We start from the raw sequence: 27,025 nt of genomic DNA, 5'->3' as shown, positions 1-27,025 counted from the left end.
CTCGAGCACATCCGATAAAATTTGCATACAATATTGGTAAAAGATTTATAGGCTTGAAAAGAGCGAGTCGAAGTGAAGAAAATATATTAAATTTACTTGGGCCACGTTTCGTATTGTAAAAAAATAACTGGATCTGCAGCTTTTTGTTTTTTCTCTCGGAAATCAACTCCAATGTTCTCTGATAGTGTGATTTATGGATTGTTTATCTCTAGAAATGACACTTTTTGATACCATCTTTTACAAGCCCAAACTTTGTAGGAGGAGCCAGGAAAATTCACGCAAGCGCGGGAAAGCTTTTACCTTACTTCGTCCCCCGACCGAGAGAGAGTTTAACAACTCGACGGTTATAAACACACGCGAGTAAAAAGGTACATCATATACTCCACAATTAAAACAACACACGTTTGATTAATCACCCTTTTTACATTTTGCCACTTGCTGGCATATAAATATAGTTGTTTTAGTCTGGTCTGGGAACTGAAGAACTAATAGGGGTAAAATATTTTCAGTCTTCAGTCTGCCTTCGCGCTGAGGGGTCGCGTACACGACTGACGCAAATCCGGCAATATTTTCGATGTTTTATTCAAAATGACATACGTAATAATGATGACGATTAATTACTAAGGTGGTTTTCTCGGGACAAATTTGATGGATTGTCAACATTAATGTTACAAAATGTCAGATAGATAAGTATAATTACTTTCATGAAACTTTATTCGAGTGTATAATTATATCGTAACAGTCAATTGGTACCACGCAAACGTAGTTTGAATTAGTTGATAATTTTATTTTTTACTACTGTGTCGTTGATGGATAATTGCTCTATTTAATAGTGATAGTTGAAGTAATAAATTTGTGTAATAAAGTAAATGTGTCGATGTTGAATTTTTTGAGTAAACTTATGTAGGCACAAGTAAATTACTGAATATTTGCATCGTTTCGTGAGAGGGCGATCATGATGGATAGGAGAAGAGCAGCTGCCTGTACGGTCCTCATACTCACTGTCACTATGCTGTCGTCAGCTGATGGTAAGTTTTTCGCAATGTGCACAAACTTAAATCATAGATACATACTTTCGTTACACATGTTTTAACACCCAAAAACGTGGGTTGCAATATCATTCCTTCAATAAACTATTCGTGCTGGCTGATCAAAATAAAAAATGTAAATATCAAATAAGTAGGTACGTATAAGTATTTTAAATCGATTTTTTTAACTTAAAGAGTTAAAAACAAAGATTTGGTTTGTGGTCAGAATACGACTTAAATAATAGATGATAATATTTTTTATTTATATTTAACAAATGAAGATTGATTTATCATGCATTCATAAATTCATTTACTGCAATAATGCACCATTCAAGTTGAATTTATTTTCTTTTTTATTTATTTAAGTCTTACATTTAAATTTTACCAGAAAGTTTATTTTAAAGTTATTTCTAGTTGCAGTTACATAAGTAACATATTTAATAAAAATATTCAAAAGGAAAATATAGTCGAATAAGTTAGTTGAATAAGTCAAAATAATAATGGAACTCACTCTCGAATGTTTATCATAAAAAATACAGTATGCAGACCCGGGACCATTGGCTATCATGAAATCAATTATGAAGAGAAGTTAACTCTTTAACTGCATTGGGTGGATAACTTAAAATTTGTAATAATATTTATGTTTATTATATAGATATATTTACAATGTTCAAACTTACTATAACATTAAGAATTGTCATCTTGTTCGAGTCGAAAAATATAAATGAATTCATGAAATATTTCACTGATTCTTATTTTACTATGTATAATTTTACTATCCTACTACTTTTTATTATTTTTGATATTGGACCCAATCGGACCATTATTAAAAATAGGTACCATATTATGGTAGAGTGGAAGCGAACTCAGAATCTCCAACTCAGAGAGACTAATGACTAGACCACAGCCCGACATAATTGTATTGATATTTTACTATGGGTACTTTGTAACATAACCAATACCAACAGTAAAATATTATTTTAATTAATTCATAATTTAATTTTTTGATGTTTAATACCACTATTTCATCACAAGTTTTGCGATACATCGCTCACTCCTTTCAACAACGTCATATGTATTAAATTTATTGAAAATAAATATCAACCCGCTTATTGAACTTTTACTGTGGAGCAGATCTGTTTAGATAAAACCTGAAGGTTTATTTCTTCATTTGAAAAATATTTGTTTAATTTAGAAAAATAATTAAACAATACCTTTTCTTCGAAAAGCAAAAACAACACTTTTTGCCCTATGGCGAGTAAATATTAAGTTAAAAATATGTCGCTTTTGCTGGGATATAGGACATTTTCTAGGCATTCCGAGAACATGCACAACTAAGAATTGACGATTTTTGATTTATGACGTTGTTGAAAGGAGTGAGCGACATTTTTCCATACATTCGCATCATTACACGTGTAAAAATAGATTTTAAGAGTTAATGGTATTCACAAAATTTAATTTTCTAAACCAATTATAAAATCAGCAAATGAAAATGTTTTATCTCAATAACTTATTTCTCAAAATGTAGAAATTGACGTGTAATTACTGCTGAGGTTGTCTCGTTTTTCAATCAATTAAATTAAATCTTTTATTTACTTGAATAATGGCCGACTTCCAAGAATCGGTTTCTTTTCGATTATTGTGTGGTCCAATCAGCCAAAGTAGTATTGGGGTGGCTTTCGATAAATCATTTAAAGTCTCCTACTCGATCATTGACATAACAGTAGGTATGTAGCTACTTTTCATTTATTTAAAAATACTGAAAAAATCTTACAAAAATACCCAAAGTAGTAAAATCAAAATTGTGAGGTAAATATTTTTTTTTCATATTGTAAATAATATTTTTTGTTAAGTGAAGGACGTTATTGCTTTGTGGAAAAGGCAAATTAACGAGGTTAAAAGGAGAATACCAATTAACAACATCTTTTGGAGCTCGGGATTGCATACCCGTAATCGGAGGGCATGTATGACTAGATGTATGGATGTGAAGGAGGTGAGGAGTGTATGTTAGGACAGAAGAATGTGGCGTTCCATCCTTTCTGCCTACCCCTGCGGGGAAACGGCGTGATGATATATATGATAATAATTCCCTTATCCGCACCCCAATGGTGCATAGGGCACTGCGTCATATAAACGCAGTGTTATCTTGATCGTTTACACATGAAGGAAAGGTGATCAGCCCTCCGCTTCAAGTACCAGTCCAGGGTAATATTGAATAAATATGACAGTGAAAAAAATCACTAATATTTATTTTACCCCCCTTGGGAATCGAACCCGGGACCTCCAGAACGGTAGCCGAGCATACTGACCATTACACTACGGAGGCGGACGGTTTTTTTTCTTTTACAAACGCTAGTTTATATATATTAGCATGAATATAACTTCCAAAAAATGAGTAGTGTGGCTGTTCATCATGGGTAGACTGGTGATTGTTTATGTGAATAAATAAATCTCTTAAAATATATTACCAGCCTATGAAAGGTCGTAAGCCGAGTAAATACCCAGACTTCCATATTCTTCTTCGTCTATGTCAAAATGTTATCCACAGTACCCAGACACGTTATTAGTTTTATCATACAAGTATATGTATAATCTAGAACGTATATATTTTCCTTGGCATATAACATAATTTACGTAACGATTTTCTCAAAATTAATATCTTACAACTGAAACATCACGCACTTGAATAATTACAGAGCATTGCCTGTATATGTCTACCTAAATAATACGGAATATTTTGACACGTGGAAAAAATATTTTATAGATATTAGAAAAACTTCATGTCGTTGTGTCCTTCCTTCACTCATTTATTATTAAATAATAAAACATGTTTGTCATTATAAAACTTCCATAGCACTAAGCAGGCCTTGGAAAAAATATAATTCAAATCGTTACATAAAGTGGGCGTAGAGTAAAGTAGACACAAATAAATACAATCAGATAATAATTATTAATTTATTTTTTTAAAGATATATCAAAAGAGATGAATATGGTTTTGGAGAAAAAAATAGAGTAACAGGATATTTTTAAGGCTAATGAATTATCTTTATTACAGGTGTCTCAACTTCAGATAAAATATGTATCGTTTCATATAAAAGAATATGGAGTCTGAACATCCCAGGGCCTACGACCTGGCATTTGGCTGGATTAAGTGATGACTTTATACACTAATATAACGTTCACATTTCTGAGCATTTTTAATAACTACTTCTTTAACCGTCTATCCTAATATGCTGGATATAGGCATCTTCCGTATCCTTAATTTTTTCAGTCTGATGTTGCTTGCAGCCAGTTTCTACCCCCCATAGCGGCTACATCATCAGACCATATTTTTTGAAGTCTTCATTTATCATATTTATTCCCCCAAGGTCCCCATCTAAAATGTTTAGGGGTCCATCCTGTGAGGTCCTGTCTACCAACATGCCCTGCCCATTGCCAATTGAGTCTTGTTGCGCGAAATGCCAAACTCCTTCTGTCCATTATTGGCATCGATATTGCATTATTTTTTTAAAACTTGAGTATATGCAATGGTATTGGATCTCTTTCACAGGTAGGTTCAACTCAATAGATTTGGAAGTATGGCTGATTGTGGTGTCATCAGCCGAAAATTTAGTAAATTATAAAACTTTTTCCTTTCATATAAAACGATAGACATGTCATATATATATATATATATATATATATATATATATATATATATATATATATATATATATATATATATATATATATATATATATGTAAATATATATATATATATATATATATATATATATTTATATATATATATATATAAATATATATATTTATAAATATATATATATATATATATATATATATATATATATATATATATATATATATATATATATATATATATAGATATATATATATATATATATATATATATATATTTATATATATATATATATATATATATATATATATATATATATATATATATATATATGTATATATATATATATATTTATATATATATACATATATATATATATATATATATATATATATATATATATATATATATATATATATATATATATATATATATATATATATATATATATATATATATATATTTATAATAGCATTCCACGTTGCATAATTAACAACACGTTGAAAGTATGTAGTGACCGTCATCACCCCGCTCTCCCCTTCTAATATATTCAGCGAATAAATGAAATTGAAAGGTTAGAAAGATGTAGAGATTTTCATATTGTATCCCCTAGTCGCTAACAACTTACTTATAAATAACCTTTATCCGCAATCATGGAATGACGTGGGTAGGCACGAAATTGAGTGATGAAAAATGGGTTCGTTATCTCAGCTTGTCAGGCTATTATCTTGTCTGCAGATAAAAAGGTTGAAGGTTGGACCCGAACCTAAACTGACAGCAAACAGTCAATCCCATTTACCACGCGCCAATTCTTCCACGATTTTCGGTTTACTTAGAATGATCAATTTTCATTTGGTTCACAATCTGATAAGTGCATTTTCATACCAATTGATTAATATACATAAAGCCCAGACTATTAATATAATATTATTTTTGACATCTCAAAATATATGAAGAAGAATATGAAAGTCTGGGAATTTACGGGGCTGACGACCGTCATAAGTTTGTTTAAGTGATCACTTTACACACGTGTAACATTCACCAATTCTACCCATGATTGACATACATCCATACTATTCAAATTCTCGGAACTTCTATATATGTATGTATGTATGGTTGAATATCGAAACATAGTGCTTGAATCAATAGAATATCAAAACCACAAGAAAAAAAATTATATCAAAAATAACTCCTATAATTGGAGATAATCCAGATTTGTGAACAAATATTTGGACACCCTCTAAAGCTTGTACATATTAATATACAAATCCAAGTATCCATATAAAAATTAATTCTTCAGCATTTTTCTAAAAATGAATTTATAATTATTTATTATTTATATCGAAAACCTCATTCAATATTTGATGTGAATTATTGTACACAGTTATTATTATTATTTGTACTTTATTATTATTTTAATTATTATTATCAGGTACTGGATTATTAACCCTACGGATGAATTATTTAGTATTCAGTCTTGTTTATAAAAAATACAACTGTTTAGTTTTTTCCGCATTTACTTTATTTGACAATTGACCGGGTTTATTTGTTACTAATATCATCAGACTGATGACTAGTCAGCTATTTTTTTTACAAATTTTATACATACAACATGGCAGGGGTTCAAAACCATGATTTTAAATAAATTTCTGATAAAATGGGATGAATTTAAGTGCTTTACATTATTTACATTATTGAATAATAACAAAAAAGGTATTTATTCCATGTAAGATTTTATATAAATTTTACTATGGAAATAATTTTGTATGTAATTTTAAGTAATATATAGGTGACCATATTACCCTGGACTAGTACTTCAAGCGGAGGGCTGATCAGCTTTCCTTCGTGTGTTAACGATCAAAATAACACTGCGTTTGTATGACGCAGTGCGCTATGCACCATTGGAGTGAGGATAAGGGTTCGAATGAACGATTGACTCAGGAACCGTTGGTTGATAACTCCTCCTGAAAATTATTATGGGGAACTTCTGTGTTCTCTGAAATATAAATTTTCTGACAGTTATTTCTTATCGATATGACATTATATTTATATCTAATAATGATGGAGAATATGAAAGTCTGTCCATTTACAAAGCTTGTCTTAGGTTAGCTTAAGTGATATTTTTAAACATGTGTAATCAATGGTTGGCTACCACACTACCCAAATTTCGGAAGCTATATTTACGTTTCAATTGTGATTATCTTGTACATGTAACTTCCATGAACAATGTATGGTTTTATTTAGTGTTTTTTTTTTTTAAGTAGAGTTCGTCACAAAATGTTAGCAAAATTCCTCCCGATTTTACATACAAGGAGACTATTTTAAATTTTTATCAAAATTATATTTTGACCAGTTATTTATTCACAATGTTTTGAGTTTCCAAATCTTTATTCACGATTTCTGGGTTTGACTCCACTCCACAATGGCATTTTCATTTACAGATCTGTCATAGGCTGGTTTAAGTAATCACTTTACACACTTGCGAAATATACAATTATACCTTAGTGGAGAAATACAGATTTGTCACCAAGGATTTGGACACTGAAATATTTTAATACCTGAATAAGATTACAATTTAATTTTACAGTCTGAAATAATGAGTATTCACTTCTTTGGTTAGTGGGTTGAAAGCAATTACGTCCATAATGCCAAAGTACATAAACACACATGTAATTATCAAAATAACTGGAAGATTTCACACAAGTTCATAATATTACATTATTTGACATTAACACATTTCAGAAAATCTTAATTATCCTACATACATAAGATTATAACGAAATTTATTTCGAAAGTGTCACGTGTTTAGTATTGTTCCCATTTTAGTTCAGTGGTTCTCAAACATTTTGGTCCAAAGCTCCTCGGAGGCGGGAAAGATTAGATCTCGGAAAGTTATAAGTATCTAAACGTACACCAACCATTGGTTTAAAAAAAGGTAAAACCCACAAAGCCTCTTCGCTTTAAAAGATTATCTGTAGGTAGGATAGTAAATGTGCTAGTTGTGTACTGTATAATGTTAAAACTATAATCACCCGGACTAATTGAAAATAAATATTTGTCGAATTTATTGAAATTGGTGGGAATCGAACACGCGACGCCAGTTTTGTAGTCTAGCGTCCGCCCAACTACGCCACGGTGCCTGTCGAATTACTTATTTGCTTTTAGATAATTCGGAGAAAGAAGGAAAATAAAGTAGGAAAAAAGAAAAAGAAAAAATAAAAAGGAAAAAGAAAAAAAAGGAAGACGATAGAAGAAAGAAGATAGAAGAAAGAAGAAAGAAGGAAGAAAAAGGTAGGAAGAGAAAATAAGAAGAAAAAATAAGATGGAAATATCTGTTACATAATATGTGTTACATAGAAAATAAGATAGGAAAATAGAAAAAGGAAAAAGTAAGAAGGAAGAACGAAGAAGGAAGAAGGAAGAAAAAAAGGTTCAAGAAAGAAAGAGAAGAAAGAAGAAAAAAGAAGAAGGAAATGTGTGTTCCATAATGCGAGCCATGTTTTGGGGTCGGCGGCTGGTGAACGAGTCGGATAAATGAATCCAAAATTATCAGAATAAATGTGTAATCTGTTGGAATGTGTAAAGTTTTAATCTGTTGAACAATGTTATTCTGTTATCCCATGTTTGTTGCGTGTGACAGAGATAATTGGCTGCTGCGGTGTGCCTCCTTTGGACCTATTTCCCCATTTACAATTTAAGCGAATTTACGTTTGTTTGTGTCCTTGTTATACGAAGGGAATTTAACAAGGTAGGGCGGTATTCGTTTCACTATTAAAAATAGGATAAAACAGTAAAAAACATTATATTTAAAGGGTTTCTAATTTATTAAATAAAAAAACTAGCTTTATCCGCACATTTCTGGTACGTTTCATTCAATAACGCTTTTGAAACAATCAAAATATTAAAAATCCATGAAAAAATTTTTTTTTTGACATTTCAACGAAGTCTCGGCATTTACGGGGCTTACGACCAATCATGAGAAGAATTGGTGAATGCTACGCGTGTGTAAAGTGATCACTTAAACCAGCCTATGACGGTCGTCAACAAAACAAACATCACACTCTTCTGAATATTTTACGTTTTGGTAGTTGGTCACTTTCTCCTGTGCGACTACGATATATTTGAATATTTAGCAAGCAAAACCGTTTAGCGGGAACCGGTAATGCATGTCGTAGGTACAATAGGACCAGTCCGATGCTAACGAGGATCGCAGATTTCTTCCCGCCACTCCCGCCACTCCCGTCCATTATTCCCCATTATGGGGATGAATGGTGGGAATTTATTATAGTGTGACGTTGACGTATGGCCCGACCAGTTAGCGGCCGGAGGAGCCAGCAGCAGACGGAGACTGATGGCGCTGGAGCCTGCAGGAAGTGGAAGGCGGAAACATGGAATTTCATGTGTTGTGGCCCGGACGTAATAGCGAATTGAATCAATGGTACGTGAAACCACTTTACGCCTTTGACGGTTACGTTTTATAAGTATTTTGCATTTTTACCAGGTTTATAGACAAATTTTGTACTAATATAACTTGGTGGGACTATATTTTATATAATAAAATAACATTACATACTTTTTTCCATATTTATTTTATTTGACCAACGACGAAACCCAGTCAATTGTCAATCAAAATAAATTTAGAATAACCTATTTTTTATTTTTTTTATTATATTAAATACAATTTCACTATGAAACAACAGAACAAAAAAACCTTTTTTTAAAACCCAGGTAAAATTTCGCATAACTGATTTGTTTGCTTGCGTAAGTTTTTCTTCGAATTAAATATATGGTTTGAAAAGAAAAGAGTAACTGAAAGGTAAGAAGTCAAAAAGAAAAATTAAAGAAATATTTCTTTAAAAGACATTCTAAAAAAGAAAAGTCAAATTTCCATTTGTATTTTTTTTTAATCATGCGCAGAAACACGACCGATTTCTCGCGCAACTGAACACATACTGAATCATCTAAATCAATTACCCCTAAAATAGTAAATGCTAACATAAGGTTCCCGTTTAAAGATATATTTTTTTCAATTATTTTCAATTAGTATAATAATGTGAACTACGATGTTTCCGAGTCAGATTTGTAGAATGAGGGCTTCTGGAGGTTTTGAAAGAGTAGGGAAAACGAGGAAAGGCTTGTTTGAGAATAAACAACCCTAAGTCACTTGTATGGAATACGTTATACGGAGGCATTGTGAAGAGCTTCCGCTGATGGTGGAACTGTGTTACGAAGCCCGGACAGTACAAAGGAAACGGCAAAAAGAGCGTCAGATGAGGTTGCACAACTGAAAAGCCGCACGAAAGATTTTGGAAGGCATTTTCCACACTAAAACCTTTATGTTATTTGCTTTTATAATATAAAATAAATAAATTTTACATAAACATAGATATAGAAGAATATAACAGTCTGGATATTTATAGTGGTAGGGAGTTCCGAAAATTTTATAAGTGTGGTTATCAATTAGGATGTCAAAATAGAAATACGGTTAGCACGTTTTTGATTAGCACTTTGATACTTTCGTTAAATACCTTTCAAAAAAGCTTTGATCAAAACGTAAAATTTAATCACCGATTAATTATGGAAAAAGCAAATAATTTAATGATTTGATAAACAAATGCGTTTTAAGTTTTTTTTAATATACGGTTATATGTACATATGATATTATTTTACTTGGAGGAAAAATAAGGATAAGCTTACGCATGTCAGCCCAAAATATGTGTTCTTTGATTAACAGCAACCTTCAAATATCTATTTTTATATTCCACTGCGTTATATTTTTCTTTAACATGGTGAATCCAATGTAAAATAATTAATATTATTTATACGCACACATTTGTTTTAAAATAAACGCGGGGAAGCTAAAAATACCACTGTTTGCCTTTACGTGGGTGATTTAATTTCCTATGCCGTATGCTGGGTGTAAATTCAACGTCAGCTAGTTCCAACTTCGATGATAATTCCACTTCTCTGAAGTATGCAAATTATTTTACCTCGCACTCTCGTTTTATCTACAAAGGACTCTGGCAAAGAGAAGTACAGTAGTTGCAAGTCGCACCTGTGAACAAACATATGGAGTTGAGAAAATTAGTGACGGTGCGCCACTATTTAACAACTAGCACTCTACGCGCAGAAGTATGCACTCTGATTAGTGGGGACCCAGGAACGTAAAATGCCAACCGAAGGTACTGTACGAGGGATTATGTAAGCCGATGGTTTTCCCGAAGCTTACTTTAAAAAACATGCACACTTCACTAATTTTACAGTGATGCCACAACGCATAACGTACTTAATTCGTTCCTGGAATTCAGTTCCGAAAGTTTCAGGTTCGTTATGCGAAAAGTTCGTTGTATGAAACACGTTTTTCCATAACAATACATGTTAAATAAAAAACAATTAGTTCTATAGCAAAAAAAAGTACTGTTGTATGTATAAAAAAGATATCACGTTTAAAAAAATAATAATTGTCAGACTCCCGAGGCTTGCAGGGTCAAATCCTTTAGTTTCCATCCATTCTTTGTGTCTTGGCTGCTGGTTTCTTTAAAAACATTTCCAAGGTTGTAAGTTTCTCCCTCTGTTTCAATTTCCTGCAGGAAATAGCAAGGGTTTCATTGTAGAGATGGTTGATCCTGTTGGCCTCAGTTGAGTTTGGATAGTGAGTGTTGGTAAACTCCTGAACCTCTCTCCATTTGACCAGAATGTCCTCGATGGCAGCAGTTGGGGTCGGTTGATTTGATTGCTCCTCTTCGTTGTCAGATGAAGCTACTCTTTGATCCTAATCAAGTGCTTGGAGCTCGTCAGTTGTCAGCTATTCTCTGTGTTCTTCAATAAGCTCCTCGATACTGCAAAATGAAATAAGACAGTCCGTTGTGTGAAGCGAGGTTTGCGGTGTGAGTCGTGCAATGGACGAACATAAAGTTTGTTGTAAGCAGCGTTCGTTATAGGAGGCATCCTTGTGTATAATTTTTTTACAGATCTTCTTCTTCTTCTTCTTGTTATAGGCCTTGCGGCCTGTTTTTAAGAGGGGTTAGCCTCCTGCGACGTCGATTCCCAGCTATCGGCCCATCTCTTTGGTGGTCTGCCCGGGAGTCGTCTACCATGGGGTTGGCCGTACAATGCGATGTGGGGGAGTCTGGATGGTTCCATTCTCCTCACATGCGCATACCATTGTCTTCTTCGTTGCCTTCCCCACCTAACGACATCTTCGATCTCGCATATTTCCCTGATCTTGGCATTTCTCAATCTATCTCGAAGACTCTTGCCTGTTATGCTTCTCAGAGTCTTCATTTCTGACACTCTAAGCGCGTTTTTTGTGGCAGCTGTGTCTGCTCTACTTTCGATTCCATACGTCATGATGGGTCGGACATAAGTTTTGTATATCTTGATCTTGCTGCCGATCTTCATCTCAGGGTTTTTCCATATAGCATTTTTCAGGCATCCTGAGATGGCTGCAGCTTTGTTCACTTGCCCCATCACTTCGCATCGCAGATCTGTCTGAGCACATAGGTCCATACCCAGGTATTTAAACTTTTCCACCTGCTCTACCAAGACGCCGTCCACAGTCACTCTACATCCCACTGGGGTGCGAGAGAACACCTTGCTCTTGGTCTTTGTAGCGGATATAGCCATATTGAATTTTTGTAATCATAATATTTTAATTAATTTTGGAAATTCAAATTTCATCTGCAATATTCAATATTATCTCTTTGCCTACCTCTACGGGGAAACGGAGAGATGGTTAGTTAGTTAGTTATGTTTTCTATTTTATTTATTTTCCTTAAATCAAACCAAGCCACAGCAACGCGTGTCCGGGTACAGACCAAAAAAATAATGTCACAAATAAAAGTAAAAGCGAATTTGAATGGATTGGTATGATAAAAAGCGTAGATTTGTCCTGTTAGGCGCGCACGCGAGCATTTCATCCAATTACGTTGTTTCCCGCCAAGATTCATACAACCCTCCGAAGGTTCTAGGGCGAAGGCTCTATACCCTGCTCCGCTGGTAGGCCAGAGACTGGAGGCTGGAACCCTCCTTCACGGATGATTTATCACCCCTACCGCTACCCCTTCAACGAACGAGATTTTTTAAACATATTAGATTTCACAGATTCTTTTCTTCGATTTACAAACAAATTCGAAATATATTACTACTACTGCTACTACCAACACGCCATTTACGTGAAGGAGTAAACAGAGAGCAAAGAACGCCATACTCATCTACCCTGAAACTACTAATTTTCTTCACATTTACGAGTAGTCATACATGTCCTTTGATTGCATTGACTTTTCACACCCCCAGATTTTGAGTTTTAATTCATTTGGTCGTTCCAAGTCTTTTTTGCCCATCCTCGTCCTAAATATACTTTTATTATATATATATATATATATATATATATATATATATATATATATATATATATATATATATATATATATATATATATATATATATATATATATATATATATATATATATATATATATATATATATATATATATATATATATATATATATATATATATATATATATATATATATATATATATATATATATATATATATATATATATATATATATATATATATATATATATATATATATATATATATATATATATATATATATATATATATATATATATATATATATATATATATATATATATATATATATAAAATCCAATGTATGTGTCCAATGCGTAATAGTAAACGTTACACAAGTGTACAAAGCCAGCCATATGCCATGTTGTAAGCCCTGGAAAGTCAGCCAAATACCATCCGTATAAAAAAGACCCATAATAAAAGAAATATCATTGAATCTATAAGATACTTTTTATTCTTCTTAAACATTATTTATATATTTCGTCGTAATAATCGGCGGGTGTGTATGAGGAAACGCATGAACGTGGAAGAGGCGAAGAATGTTTGCAAAGACAGAGTGGTGTGGCGTTCTATTCTCTCTGCCTACCCCTGCGGGGATGCGGTGTGATGGTTGGATAGTTAGTTAGTTTTATATATTTCTTTATCATACATTTGCAAGATGAAATAATATGTCAAATCTAAAAAACTAAGGAATTTTTAAGGAAGAATGATAAATTGACATGATCATTTAACCGTTATTTGGTAGTTCGTAAAACATTACACGCAAGCACCATACCCTGAGGTACAATTTACGGGGATGTTATAAGCTAGCGCCCGTATTCCACAATATGAAGTACTTGTTCCGGCACCCATTACACAAGAAGCTACTGCTCACTTCCGTACCAAGTAATCGACTTCCTCGGGTAATGAATTAGTAAATTGTTAATGAATCAATAACGTTCAGCAGTCAAACGTTGAATATTGAACATTATGTGACAATTCCGAGAAATGAAACAACATATCATGAAAACTACACTTCATATGAATTAAACTTTGAGCTGTTAAGATTCCTGGAAATAATTTTACATAAATGGAAATATGGAAATAAAAAAAGTAATATGAAATATAGAATGTTAAATAATCAGGTGGAGGTTGGTTGTCAAAATAAAATATGGAACAAAGGCAAAATGAAGGAATGGGTAAATGATCAAGAGTTAATTCTATGAAAATTGTAAAAAAGTTAATATATTATAATTTTCTTTCTCTCTTTTTTGTGTGTATATTAGAATTAAACAGATGAAAATAATAAAAAAAAAACGTATCTGAAAAGAACTCCACCGACAAGACACACAAGGTGGGCTTGGTGGGTTTTTGCATTTTTTTATTATTGTTTAAAATAAGTTTAATACTTGTTCTTTTAAATAAATGTATACAATTCATGTTAATATTTTAAGATTTTAGATTATCACAAAACCATGGAAATGAAAAAGTAGATCACGTATTGGTTTTAAATGTTATTTTTTGATCTCAACATAGATGAAGAAGTATATGGAACAGTGGATATATACTTCCCTCAAAAATTAATGCAATATGGATGTTCAATAATGGGCAGAATCGTGAACGTCACACAAGTGTATAAAGTGATCACTTTAACCAGCCTATGATGGTCGTAAACCCCGAATATGCCCAGACTTCCATTTTCTTCTTCATCTATGTTGAGATGTCAAAAAATAGTATAAAAATGAACTCCTAATCGGAGATAATCCAGGTTTCTGAACAAGTATTTGGACATACCCTAGTCATACAGGAGAAAGTGACCATTATTTACAAAAACGTGATCATTGACTATTTGATAACTTACTAGCTTAATATTACCCTGAAAAAAATCCCAAAGATTTTCAAACTTGGAAGTATAATATATTGACTTGTTAAAAATGACTAACTGCATTGATGTTTATTATCTTGCTTAACAAAAATGACTTAAATGGCCCTCCTGAACATTTTACGTTTTGTTACTTGGTCACTTTCTCCTGTATGACTACGATATTCGAAATGTTGTAGATTTTAAATGTCACATGTTTAGTTAAAAGCAACGTACCAAAATACTATATTCTCATAGTTCAAAGATCCTTTGGTTTAAATTGCTCGCAGAACTTACGTATCACGAACTCCGATTCGAGTTGTTAGCAGAACGTGGTACCTAAAGTTCGGGAATGTAAAATTTAATAACTAGAACTGTATATTTGACAGAGTTGCATAAGCCTCTGTTGATTTATGTTGGTGGCTCGAGCGGCGGGAGGGTGGGGGGAAGTAAAGCAGGAAGGGAGGGGGGAGGGGTATTAAAGCACCTTAACCAGGAAATAAATGAAGATGTTATGAAATCTGTGATAAAAGGGGATAAGGAATAAACGAAAGGTAAAATAAATTAAATACCACACAAAACCGCGGAAGAACGGTTCGTAAAAAATATCATAAAAGTTTTTCCAGAATAAAATGATCTTCAAAACTTCGCAACATTTTTAAGTGTGTCCAAATCCTTGTTCGCAAATCTGGGTTTCTTGAAATCTCAACATAGACGAAGAAGAATATGGAGGTCTAGGTATTTACAAAAATAAAATATTCTGGTCAATATTACAACCTGCATATTTTTTTTGTAAATCATATTTTAGTCGTCTCTCTGTATTCAAAATTCTATAAAAGCACTATCTACCCTCTGATTGCAAACAGCTATTTAAGGCATCAAACGTTATGACTTATATCACAAGTCTGTTTTTGGTTGGTTGGAAGATATTGTTTCTTAGCAATAAGCCCGCCAATGTAGATCTGTTTACTGTACATGAATTTACAAAAAAGTAAAACCAAATAAATAAAATTTCCCAGTAAGGATCTTGCATACATCTAAATAAAGGGGTCCATGCTAAATAAAAGCTTTCTCAAACTATGCATAGATGGCTCTAGAGAACTCACATATAAAGCGTCATTAGATTTATGATATGACAGACTTGCAAGACGTGTTTTTTTGTATATGATGTTGGAGGTACTGAAATGCATAAGATTTCTGAAACGCACAAATACATTTGTACACACCGTAAAGAATGTGTTTATGCTGTTTTAAATTAATTGAATTTTTGCATTTCAGATCTCTCTCTTTTCCCCAGTTAAAATATCTTAAATATAAACCCTTATAAATATTTTCGTAAGTTATTCATAGCCCGCAATAAAATATTGTACTATGAATAAAATTTGCCTTATGAAATGTAATGAAAACTTGACAAATTTGTAACGTTGGAAATATTTTGATTGCAATCCATTAATAAGAAAGTACACATATAATATTTACAAATAGGATCTAATAAAGAGTTTTAACGATTCTAGACTTAAGAAGAAATTTGCTGTACAGCAGTGATTCTTAAAGTTAACAGGATTGCCTCCTCTCGGAGGTTCCAGGTGGCATTGGGGAGGCGCTGAAGAACAAGTGGGTGGTAAACAAAGCCTGAGATAGAGGGGGTAATTGTTGCCCTTATTTTTATATTTGCTAAGGAGTTTGTCATCGAAATTGACAAAAAAATATAATGTAACTGGAATCACTGCACAACGTTTTGAGTGTCAAATAATTGTTCATAAATCTTGATTATCTCTAATTAGAAGTTATGCTTTATATTATTGTAATAATATATATATTTATATAAACTATATATATAAATTTATATATGTATATATATATAAATATATATGTATATTTATATATAAATATATATCTTCTTCATCTTCTTGCTCAATGCTGAGCGTCGTGGTCTTCTGGAATGTCAGGCACTTGGTGCACAAGTCCTCTCCATTCTTCCCGGTCCTGGGCCAACTTGATGGCAGCGTTTAGCGAGGATCCGGTTAATTCCTTTATTTGGTCTGTCCATCTTGTTGGAGACCGTCCTCTTGCCCGCTTGCCTTCAACTGTACCTGTTACTACCAGTTTTTCAAGACTCTTCTCGTTCTTTCTGGCGATATGCCCAAAGTAGGACAGAATCCTTTTCCTGCAAGTCGTGGAGAGTCTTTCTGTCACTGACAGTTCGCGGAGAATGGAGACGTTTGTGCGTCTTGCAGTCCAAGGAATGCGCAGCATCCTCCTCCAGCACCACATTTCAAACACATCCAGCATATGTCTTTCCTTTTTCCTCAGTGTCCATGTTTCCACTCCATACAGCGCAATGGAGAATACAAGAGATTTCACTAGACGGGTTTTCGTTCTCCTCAGTATGGACCGATTTTTCCATATCTTCGCCAGACTAGACATTGCTGATTTTGCCATTCCAATTCTTCTCCGGATTTCTGCTTCACAGCCTCCGTCTTTAGAAATGAGTGCACCTAAATAGATAAAGTCGTCGACTTCTTCATAATCCCTTAAAGAATTGTTCCTTATCAGGGTGCCGAATCGGTCGATGACAAGAACCTTGGTTTTACTTTTGTTTATTTGAAGTCCTAAATGCTGGCTTTCTATTTCGACTCTATGGAGGAGTTCAGCCATTTCGTCCTCATTGTTGGCTATTAGCGTTGTGTCGTCTGCAAACCTTATATTGGAGATCTTTTTGCCCCCTACTGATACGCCACCTTCCCACCCGTCTAGTACTTTCCTCATTATATATTCTCCATATATATTAAAGAGATCAGGAGACAGTATACACCCTTGTCTCACGCCTTTTTGTACTTGAAATGACTCTGAGAGGAAATTATCAACTCTTACCGATGCCAAATTTTGTACGTATAAGTTGTGAATAAGAACTATCAACTGTCTCGGTACACCCATTGCTTCCAAAACCTTCCACAGGCAATTCCAATTCACGCAGTCAAAAGCCTTTGTATAATCAATAAAGCAAAGTACGACCGGAACCTTGAACTCCCGACTTTTCTCGATTATTTGTCTTATGTTCAAGATTTGCTCACGTGTACCCTTGCCTTTGACGAATCCAGCTTGCTCAATTGAAATTTGCCAGTCGAGGTAGTGTTTTAGCCTTGCTTTTAATATGTGTAGCAATATTTTGCTGGCATGAGAGATGAGTGAGACAGTTCGATAGTTTTCACACTTTAGCGTAGAACCCTTCTTGTGTATTGGAATAAATACAGATTCCACCCAGTCCGTTGGCCATATTCCTGATTCCCATACCGAATTACATATATCGTGCATCCTCTTAATGCCGTCATCGGTCATATTCTTTAGGAAATATATATATATATATATATATATATATATATATATATATATATATATATATATATATATATATATATATATATATATATATATATATATATATATATATAAATATATATATAGTATATATCAAGTTCCGAGAACTTGAGAAGTGTGGTTTTCAATCATGGGTAGAATTGGTGAATGTTACACGTGTCTAAAGAGATAACTTAAACCAGCCTATAACGGTGGTAAGCCTCGTAAATGCCCAGACTTCCATATTATTCTTTATCTTTGTTGAGTGTCAAAAATAAATGTTATTACTGTACGTAATGAAATATAGACTTCCAAATTATTTTAAATAAATATCGTCAAATTCTTGGAAGAGATGAAGATTATGTGCAAAGACAGACTGTTGTAACAAGTTAGTTAAATTCTGGGAAATCAAGACAGGAAATAAGGAGCAATTCGTTGTTACACGTGTGTAAAGTGATCACTTAAACCAACTTATGATAGATTCTTCTCCATCTATGTTGAGATGAGAAAATGTAAATATAAATCCTAGGAACCCAGATTTGTGAACAAGGATTTGGACATATCCAAAATGTCGTGGATCTGTTTTTGTAAATAATAAAATTCTTTTTAAAAAAAACCCTTATCCGCACCCCAATGGTCCATAGGGCACTGCTTCATATAAACGCAGTGTTATCTTGATCGTTTATACATGAAGGAAAGTTGATCAGCCCTCCGCTTCAGGTACCAGTCCAGGGTAATATTGAATAAATATTACAGTGAAAAAATCACTTGTATTTATTTGACCCCCCCCTGGGAATCGAACCCGGGACCTCCAGAACGGTAGCCGAGCGTGCTGATCATTACACTACGGAGGCAGACAATGAAATTCTTTTACTATATAATAAAATCCTTTTCCGAAAATTAAGCATTATAATGCTATATTCCTAAAGGATAAAATGCGAATATGATAATTTCATTCGCATCATATATAAAATTATTTTATCATCCTTAATTTATGATTCTTGAATGGCTGAAAAATTATTTTTGGTGTAACACTTTTCTGCAATGTCCCAAATGACACAAAATATAATATTATCTCATTTATTGATTCGACAATAACTTTGTGGTAATGAATATCCATTTTAAATTTTGGTTTTACCTGTTAAAAATTATATTTTCCAAGTAAAACTTAATAATCATCAATGGATAATTTCATCATTAATCTCTTTCTCCAAGGGGCGCTTGGCTCAAAATGTTTGGGAACCACCGCATATCAATATCCGCAACCCTAACAAACTTTAATTTTATTCCAGTTAAAATGCTAAATGAAAAACGCGCGCCTCCGTTCACGGACCAATCGTCCTGAGTTATGGAACATAAAAAAGTGATGGTGTTTTTTGACGTACCCATCATCCTCGCTCTTTACAGCCGGCTCTTTAGTAAATATGGTGCTATTTTATAGAAATTCTGCGCACTTCGTCAAAGGATTAAATCTCTTTTATGAAGATTCAGTTGGTGAATTTGTCGTTTCTGGGAAGAAGAAATTTTCAGATTAAAATTTACGACCAAGAGTAATAATAATTGTTTGCTTTTTACTGCAGAATTATACGCAAACATTAAAATTTCACTTTAAATATACCAGTTTTTATTATGAATCAATAAACCAACATAGTTTTAATAGATTTATATTGTCCACTGACACTTCGTGATGGAATTGCATTTTTAATTTATTATTAGATTAAAACCAATATTTTTAGCTAAAAAAATGCTAATCTATTATAACTTTATATAAAATCGTGCTTTCAATAAAAAAAACCTTTATAAAATTATATTTTTAATATCATACAAAACTTAAATTCACTCAAATTAAATTAATTTCTCATAAAATTATATCAAATCATGGTTATCAACTCCTGCCTTCTTTTATATATAACATAACAATTTGTATAGCCTCTCACCAGTCTGATGATGTCGGTAACGACGAAACCCGGTCGCTGGTCAAATAAAAAAGTGGAAAAGCTAAAAATATTGGTTTTAATCCAACATAGTTTTCTTATTAAATATTCCTTCTTCTGGGTTTCTGTTTGCACCCAATATGTATATGAATAGGGAACATTTTTTTTTTTAAATTGCTTAAATTAAAAATATATAGGAGCAGCCATGATTTGGCTGGTGCTCTTATTTTTTCCAAAAGCTTCAAGTTTTAAGAACTTTAGATACGGGTTGAAACTTTCTTAAAAGCTCTTTGGCAAAATTCAATATTTGTATTACTTTGAACCGTAAATGGACGGAACATGTTTATTGAAGAAAATTATCTGCTTTTTACCTAAATTACATCCAACATCATTATGAAAACATTAAAAGTGAATATTGATTACTTGTTCATACCATCGCGTTGCTTCTCTGCAGGGGTAGGCAGAGAGGATAGAATGCCAAGCCACTCTGTCTTTGAAAACCTTAAAAACATACTGTCCAAATATATTTATTATTCATCTAGCTATTACAAATTTTAATTTTACCCATTTATTCAATATTTAACACCCTAATCCATCTATTCAACTCATTATTTTGAAATTTATTGATAGAATGCCAAATTGACATTTATCACACTGAAACGATGAAATATTGATGTTGTCAGTGGTAGATCTAAGTTATTAGGGTCTGAAAGCAAAAATATTTTACTACATGTATTTTAGGACAAAGTTTTTGAAAATGTATGACAAAAAATCTGTTAATATATTAAAATCTTATTTATAGAACTCAATGAAAAGATGACCTTGAATAATCTTGATTTTTAACCCAATATCGAAAACTCTAATATGGATTATATTGGTAACTCAAACATAGATGAAGAAGAATATGGAAATCTGGGAATTTACAGGGCAGCTAGTTTCAATGGTCACATCGTCAATATGTTCAATACAATAATAATTGTTCGTATTTAGCAAGTAATCTGCAATTTAAGAAAAGATAGATATTATTTTAAAGTGAATGACGAATCAATTAATGAATATAATTTAATTGGAGTCACAAAATAACTTAACACTTAATCAAATTAAAGTTGCATTCAAATAACTTGATGAAACTTTCAAGTGGGCAAACTGCTAAAATTCTGAATAAATATTCTCGTTTAGTGCTTAATAAATAGAGAAATTTATGAGAATAAACGTTATTCATAGCCGAGTGCAGAGACGTCACGGCCAGGGTTGCCAAATTTACAAAATTACAGAAGAAAATAGTTAGATTGATGAAATTATTCTATGTCGATATAAATGACGTAACTACCCTATCGATGTCTTAAACAAATATACCGTTTTTCATTTAAGTTAAAACTTGTAAAAATTCATTAAAATCTATTGTGACCTTTCGATGCATTCCGCATCATTTTTTTAAAGGAATTACCCACCGAGCCTTTTTATTTAGAGGCTTGTCTGTAGGTAGGATAAAATGGATAGGAAAGGTAAATGTGCAAAACACAGCACAAACACCTAGACCAATTGAAAATAAAACTGTCTTGGATTTATTTTGCAATCGGTAATACATGTGATAAAACATTAAAAAAAAGTAATATGAAAGTTTTTTTTACATTGAAATAAGTCTTAAAAATGATTTGTTATAAGTTAAAAAATGTATTTTAAGAAGTAAAAAGATTTTTTAATTTTCAAAAACACATTTGTTGATTAAGGCAACTCTGGACAGTACACAGAGCGCAAAGCGGGACAGATCACTTAAACTGGGACCGTTGACAACCCTGGGCATATTAGTTAGTGGCAGTGTCAAGGATGTCCTCCATTCCGGAATGGAACAGTTCCTCCATTCCGCATCTCTCGAACTCTAGATATTCCGATATTATTAAAGTGAGAAGGCTTTACTCGACTCGTGTTTACTCAAGTTAAAAGTACGTTCACTCGAGAGGTGAACTTTTATTTCTTACTTAATTGATACTTTCAAACCAAGGAGGCTTTTAAAATATTTTTAAGCGTATCAATTGAGTATTTTTAAGTAAAGTCAATTTTTTAATGTGATTAATAAATAAAGATCCAGTAATCGAATTCAATAAATAAATAAAAAAACATTTTAAGGGGGTCCAAATACTTAGGAGTTATTTTTATTTTTTATTTATTGAAGAAGAATAAAGATCTTATACGGAATACGAAATATCCATATTATTCTTCATCTATGTTGACATTAATGAAAAATAGATTGTTAATATATAGATATAAGGTAACTACTGAACTTCTGCTTCAATATTGGTATTACTCGTGGTTTAGTTGTAAAATAAAATACCCTTAATAAAAAATATAATAATAAAACCCTTATCCGCACTGCGTCATATAAACGCAGTGTTATCTTGATCGTTTACACATGAAGGAAAGGTGATCAGCCCTCCGCTTCAGGTACCAGTCCAGGGTAATAATATTGAATAAATATTACAGTGAAAAAATCACTTATATTTATTTTACCCCCCTTAGGAATCGAACCCGGGACCTCCAGAACGGTAGCCGAGCGTGCTTACCATTACGACCATTAGAGGCGGCTACCCTTACTAGACATGAAAATTTATAGATATTTCAACCATTATGTTGTTTGAAAGTAACAAGATAATAATTACACTTATACAGTATTTTCTTTTTTTTGCAACATAAAAATACTTTTTTTAAGACCAATTTGATTTTTTTTTTATTTCTTTCAATTAATCATATCAATATTTAAGAGCATACATATATTCAACATTTATTTAAAGTTATTATTTTCTCCGCCTCCGCAGTGTAATGATTAGCGCGTTTGGCTGCCGTGCTCCGCCTCCGATCACCAAGGTGAACAAAATTATAGTAGGTATGCAATTTTTCGCTTTAATTTTAATTAAAAATATCTTGAATTGGTACGCTGGATTAATCACCTTGCATTCATGTACTATCAAGATAACATTTCGTCAATACAATGCAGTGCCCTTAGCATCATTGGGTACGAATAAGATATAAAAGAAGATTATATTAAAGGTATCTGAACTGAGACAATAAATTTACCGTTTTTTATATGAATGAAAATGGAAGTCTGAGCATCCCAGGGCTTACGGCCTGGCATTTGTCTAGCTTAAATGATCACTTTAAACACTTGTGTAACGTTCACCATTCTGCTCATTGCATAATTTATTGAAATTGTGAAGTGTATATATATATATATATATATATATAATATTTTACTGCGATGTGTAAGAGATATCGCATTACCTAAATACAGGAGATATTTTTTCTAACTAAATTGTGGCACGGTATGTAATGTATCTTTCTTACTATGTCAATAATTTTTGTTTACTACAAATATCAAAAGCAAAAATAAAACAAGAAACAAAATTCTTCACAGGATAACGTCCCTCCACACTCGAATAGTAATCATCGCCGTCTCTGTGTAGTCCTGATAAAACCGAGTAGGGTTTATATAAGATCCTTTGGTAGAATTACCGTCCTTATCGGAGGTCCTTCATCTCTCCCGAAAGGTTTGATTTCTCCTCCTTAACTAAGCATTCTTCCAGAATGAGGGCATTTGAGAAATCCCCTTTTCCAGTTATATAAATTACCACTCCTTAAAACCTTCTTTTTACGATTCGGCTTCTTGAATTTTCACATTGTTCCCGGCCAACGGTGATTTGGTATTTAAATAACACGATATATTGGCATGTTTTTCATTCACATAAACATTTCAAAAACGTACAAAGGATGAATTGAAGAAGAAGTTTAGTTTATTTTCATGGGAACATATAAAACATCAAAACAAACCTTGACATTAATTTAGTTACTAACCGAATAATTTTTGGCTATTTCTTCAAATGTATGTACATGTGTTGAATTGTTTTTTAGAAAATGAAAATACATTAAACTTGAATGTGGCTGCTTTTTTAATTATTACCTACGTATGAGGTCATCATTAAATTTGAAAACAGATCATAAATTTACTTATAAATTATACGTCACATGTTTCATGATATATGTTTAAAAAAAAACCCTTATCCGCACCCCAATGGTGCATAGGGCACTGCTTCATATAAACACAGTGTTATCTTGATCGTTTACACACGAAGGAAAGGTGATCAGTCCTCCGCTTCAGGTACCAGTCCAGGGTAATATTGAATAAATATTACGGTGGAAAAATCACTATTATTTATTTGATCCCCCTGGGAATCGAACCCGGGACCTCCAGAACGGTAGCCGAGCGTGCTGACCATTACACTACAGAGGCGGACAATATGTAGTGATTTATAATAAACTAGCCTTCACGCCGCTTTACTACTGGGGTAGGGAAATAAAATAGAACGCCACATCAATCTCTCTTCACAAGCAATCTTCGCGTCCTTCAGATTCATGCATCTTCTCATACATCTTCTGATTATTGAAACTCCTAAACAAGTATTTGAATTTCTTGAGCATGTCAAGTTTTTCTGAAAATTCGGTCTATCTTTTGATCTTAAATATATGTTAAAAATCTCATTTTTAATGTAATAAATTTAAATAGCATATACCACTTTTCGAAATATCCTTTTGACTCACGTTTTAATATCTTCATTGTCATTATTAGGATAATGATGCTGAATGCATAACCTTCCTACTGAAAACCCTTAAGTGGTTAATCGATAAGATGAAATCAACTGTGAAGCTTGAAGTTTTTTTATAAAAGCGACTAATGTCAACTAGTTTCTCCCGAATGTTGCCTTACGATATGTTTTTTTTGTTGTTTAAAGATTTAAATCCATCAGTATTTTTATAAACAACAAAAATCAATTTCCTTGAAAAAACTTTGTGAAAAAGGAAGCAGAAAAACTCATTTCAATTACTGTCGCCCGAAATTTGAATCAGAGTTCAAGATGTTTTTAAAAAAAATTGTAATATTCAAATTTTGTTTTAAAATAAGTAAATATCCACCTTATATTTTATCCTAAGAATAACATATTCATATTATGATTAAATTGAACATATAAAGGTTCTCACATCGCGAGTTGAAAATCTAAAACACTCCCACGTTTGATTAAAAAAAAACTGTTTTTCGTATTTTTTTCAATCAACCTACACGCTCAGTACTTTTTTGGTTTGTGCGTTGTAGAACCACGAATTTTCAATATAATTTGTTCCAAGAGATAATTGAAATTTTAAGTTAAATTTGCGTTATATTTTCTCACTACAAAAAATATGCAAATATATTAAATCCTTTCCGAATGAAATCCTTTTAAGTTGAAATGCGTTTTCGCAGATGAATGTGGGGAAAAATCGTTGTATGAATGTATTTAAAATGAAGAAATTAAAAAAGAATAAATAAATTAAAGTTTTATTTTTAAGGTATGAACATGTGGAGCGCATGGATAATGAGAGAATGACTAAAGTGAACGGGAAAACAGAACGAGGACGGTCGAAAAATCAGATAAACCAGAACCTAAAATCTAGTGGTGCCAAAAGTCTAAGTAATCGGAGAGTATGTATGACTAGACGGAATTCATCGAAACACGCGTCACAATAGTTTTAAGAAAAAGTGGTATTTATCAAGTAAAACATAAATTAAAAATAATTATCACAAAGTGACTGTCGAATCAATTAATGAAAAAATAATATATTTAAACTTATTTTCATGTTTCCATCAAATACGGTGTTAGTTCATCAATGTTTTAATTTTAAAACCATGATTATATCATGGTTTGAATATATATATATATATGGTAGTAGAGCGAAGAGAATTAAGAACTGACTTCAGTTGTTGAACTTCTCACTTTGGAAATAGCTTCGGTTCGCGGTTTTCTCTCAAGTTCGACTTCAGGGTCTATTACTAAGTAGATTTATAGCTTCATGAATCATGTTATCTCACTTCAAAGAGTAAAAGATACTTAAATACAATTATTGTGTCAGAAATAAAAAAAAAAATAAAAAAACTTTAAGCCTACGACACGATACTAGGACTAGATGAACGCCAAGAAACAAGAGATGAGTGTCAATTACCACATCGTTTGACATCAGTTTAAACTCGACTAGAATTATATGAAGGAAAATGAGGAAAGCTTGGCAGGAGTCAAAATAATCGGTGGGTACGTATGAGGAAATGCAGGAATATGGATAGGCGAAGATTGGTGTGGCGTTCGATTCTCTCAGCGTAACCCTGCGGGAAAGTGCATTGATGGTTTGTTAGATAGTTAGTTAGTACAGTATTAGTTTTGCGCCTATAAGTCTTGGATATAGGAATGCTGAAAACCACCCGTCACAATAGATTTTAGGAAATATTGGTATTTGCAAGTAAGACTTCAATTCAAAATGAATCGATATTACCACAAAGTGACTGCCAAATCATTGTATATTTTTTTCAATAATAAGATTTAGATGAAAACTTTTAGCGAATATATAAAGTGATTTTGTATATTTCAATTAAAGTTGATTGAAGGTTTTTCTTTCATTACGTTATTCGCTGTGCAAACAGATATTTTCTTTAGAAAATTGGTCTGGAAATCATAGTACACAGCTTCCAGTACAGAAGGCGGTTAATTTCTATAGAGATGTTTACCGAGTTTCACTGGAATACATTTTCCCAGTCCAGAGCAAAGTTTGAAATGTTGATTGACGCTTGTATTTTGTTGTTCGCACTTAAAGAAACGAGTCCCGCGACAGTGCTTAGCCCCGTTATTCGCCATTGTTTGACGAAGATAAACATTCATTTATTTGTAATTGCTTAAGGTTTGCTGCCATCATTCGATAAATTAAAGGACGATCGAGATGCTGCGCAGACGCACAAAAATTAAATCTAAATTTAAGTGAAATTCCAACGATCGATTT

General features: G+C 32.5%; 1 protein-coding gene across 1 annotated transcript in view; it reads left to right on the top strand.

The window, feature by feature from the left end:
• Positions 1 to 507: 507 nt before the first annotated feature.
• Positions 508 to 27,025, top strand: part of LOC148312453 (lachesin-like) — a 71,726-nt gene continuing 45,208 nt past the window's right edge. Inside the window, exon 1 of the mRNA XM_088277242.1 lies at positions 508 to 1,028. Coding sequence (XP_088133368.1) covers positions 956 to 1,028 — 73 coding nt within the window. The 5' untranslated portion in view covers positions 508 to 955. The remainder of the gene's footprint in view (positions 1,029 to 27,025) is intronic.

Source organism: Brachycentrus maculatus, unplaced genomic scaffold (assembly GCF_059751285.1).
Source record: "Brachycentrus maculatus isolate JH-2025_06_01 unplaced genomic scaffold, ASM5975128v1 h1tg000039l, whole genome shotgun sequence".
NCBI classification, from domain to species: Eukaryota; Metazoa; Arthropoda; class Insecta; order Trichoptera; family Brachycentridae; genus Brachycentrus; species Brachycentrus maculatus.
The sequence above is the reverse complement of the archived record's forward strand: the minus strand, read 5'-3'. Positions and strand labels throughout refer to the sequence as shown.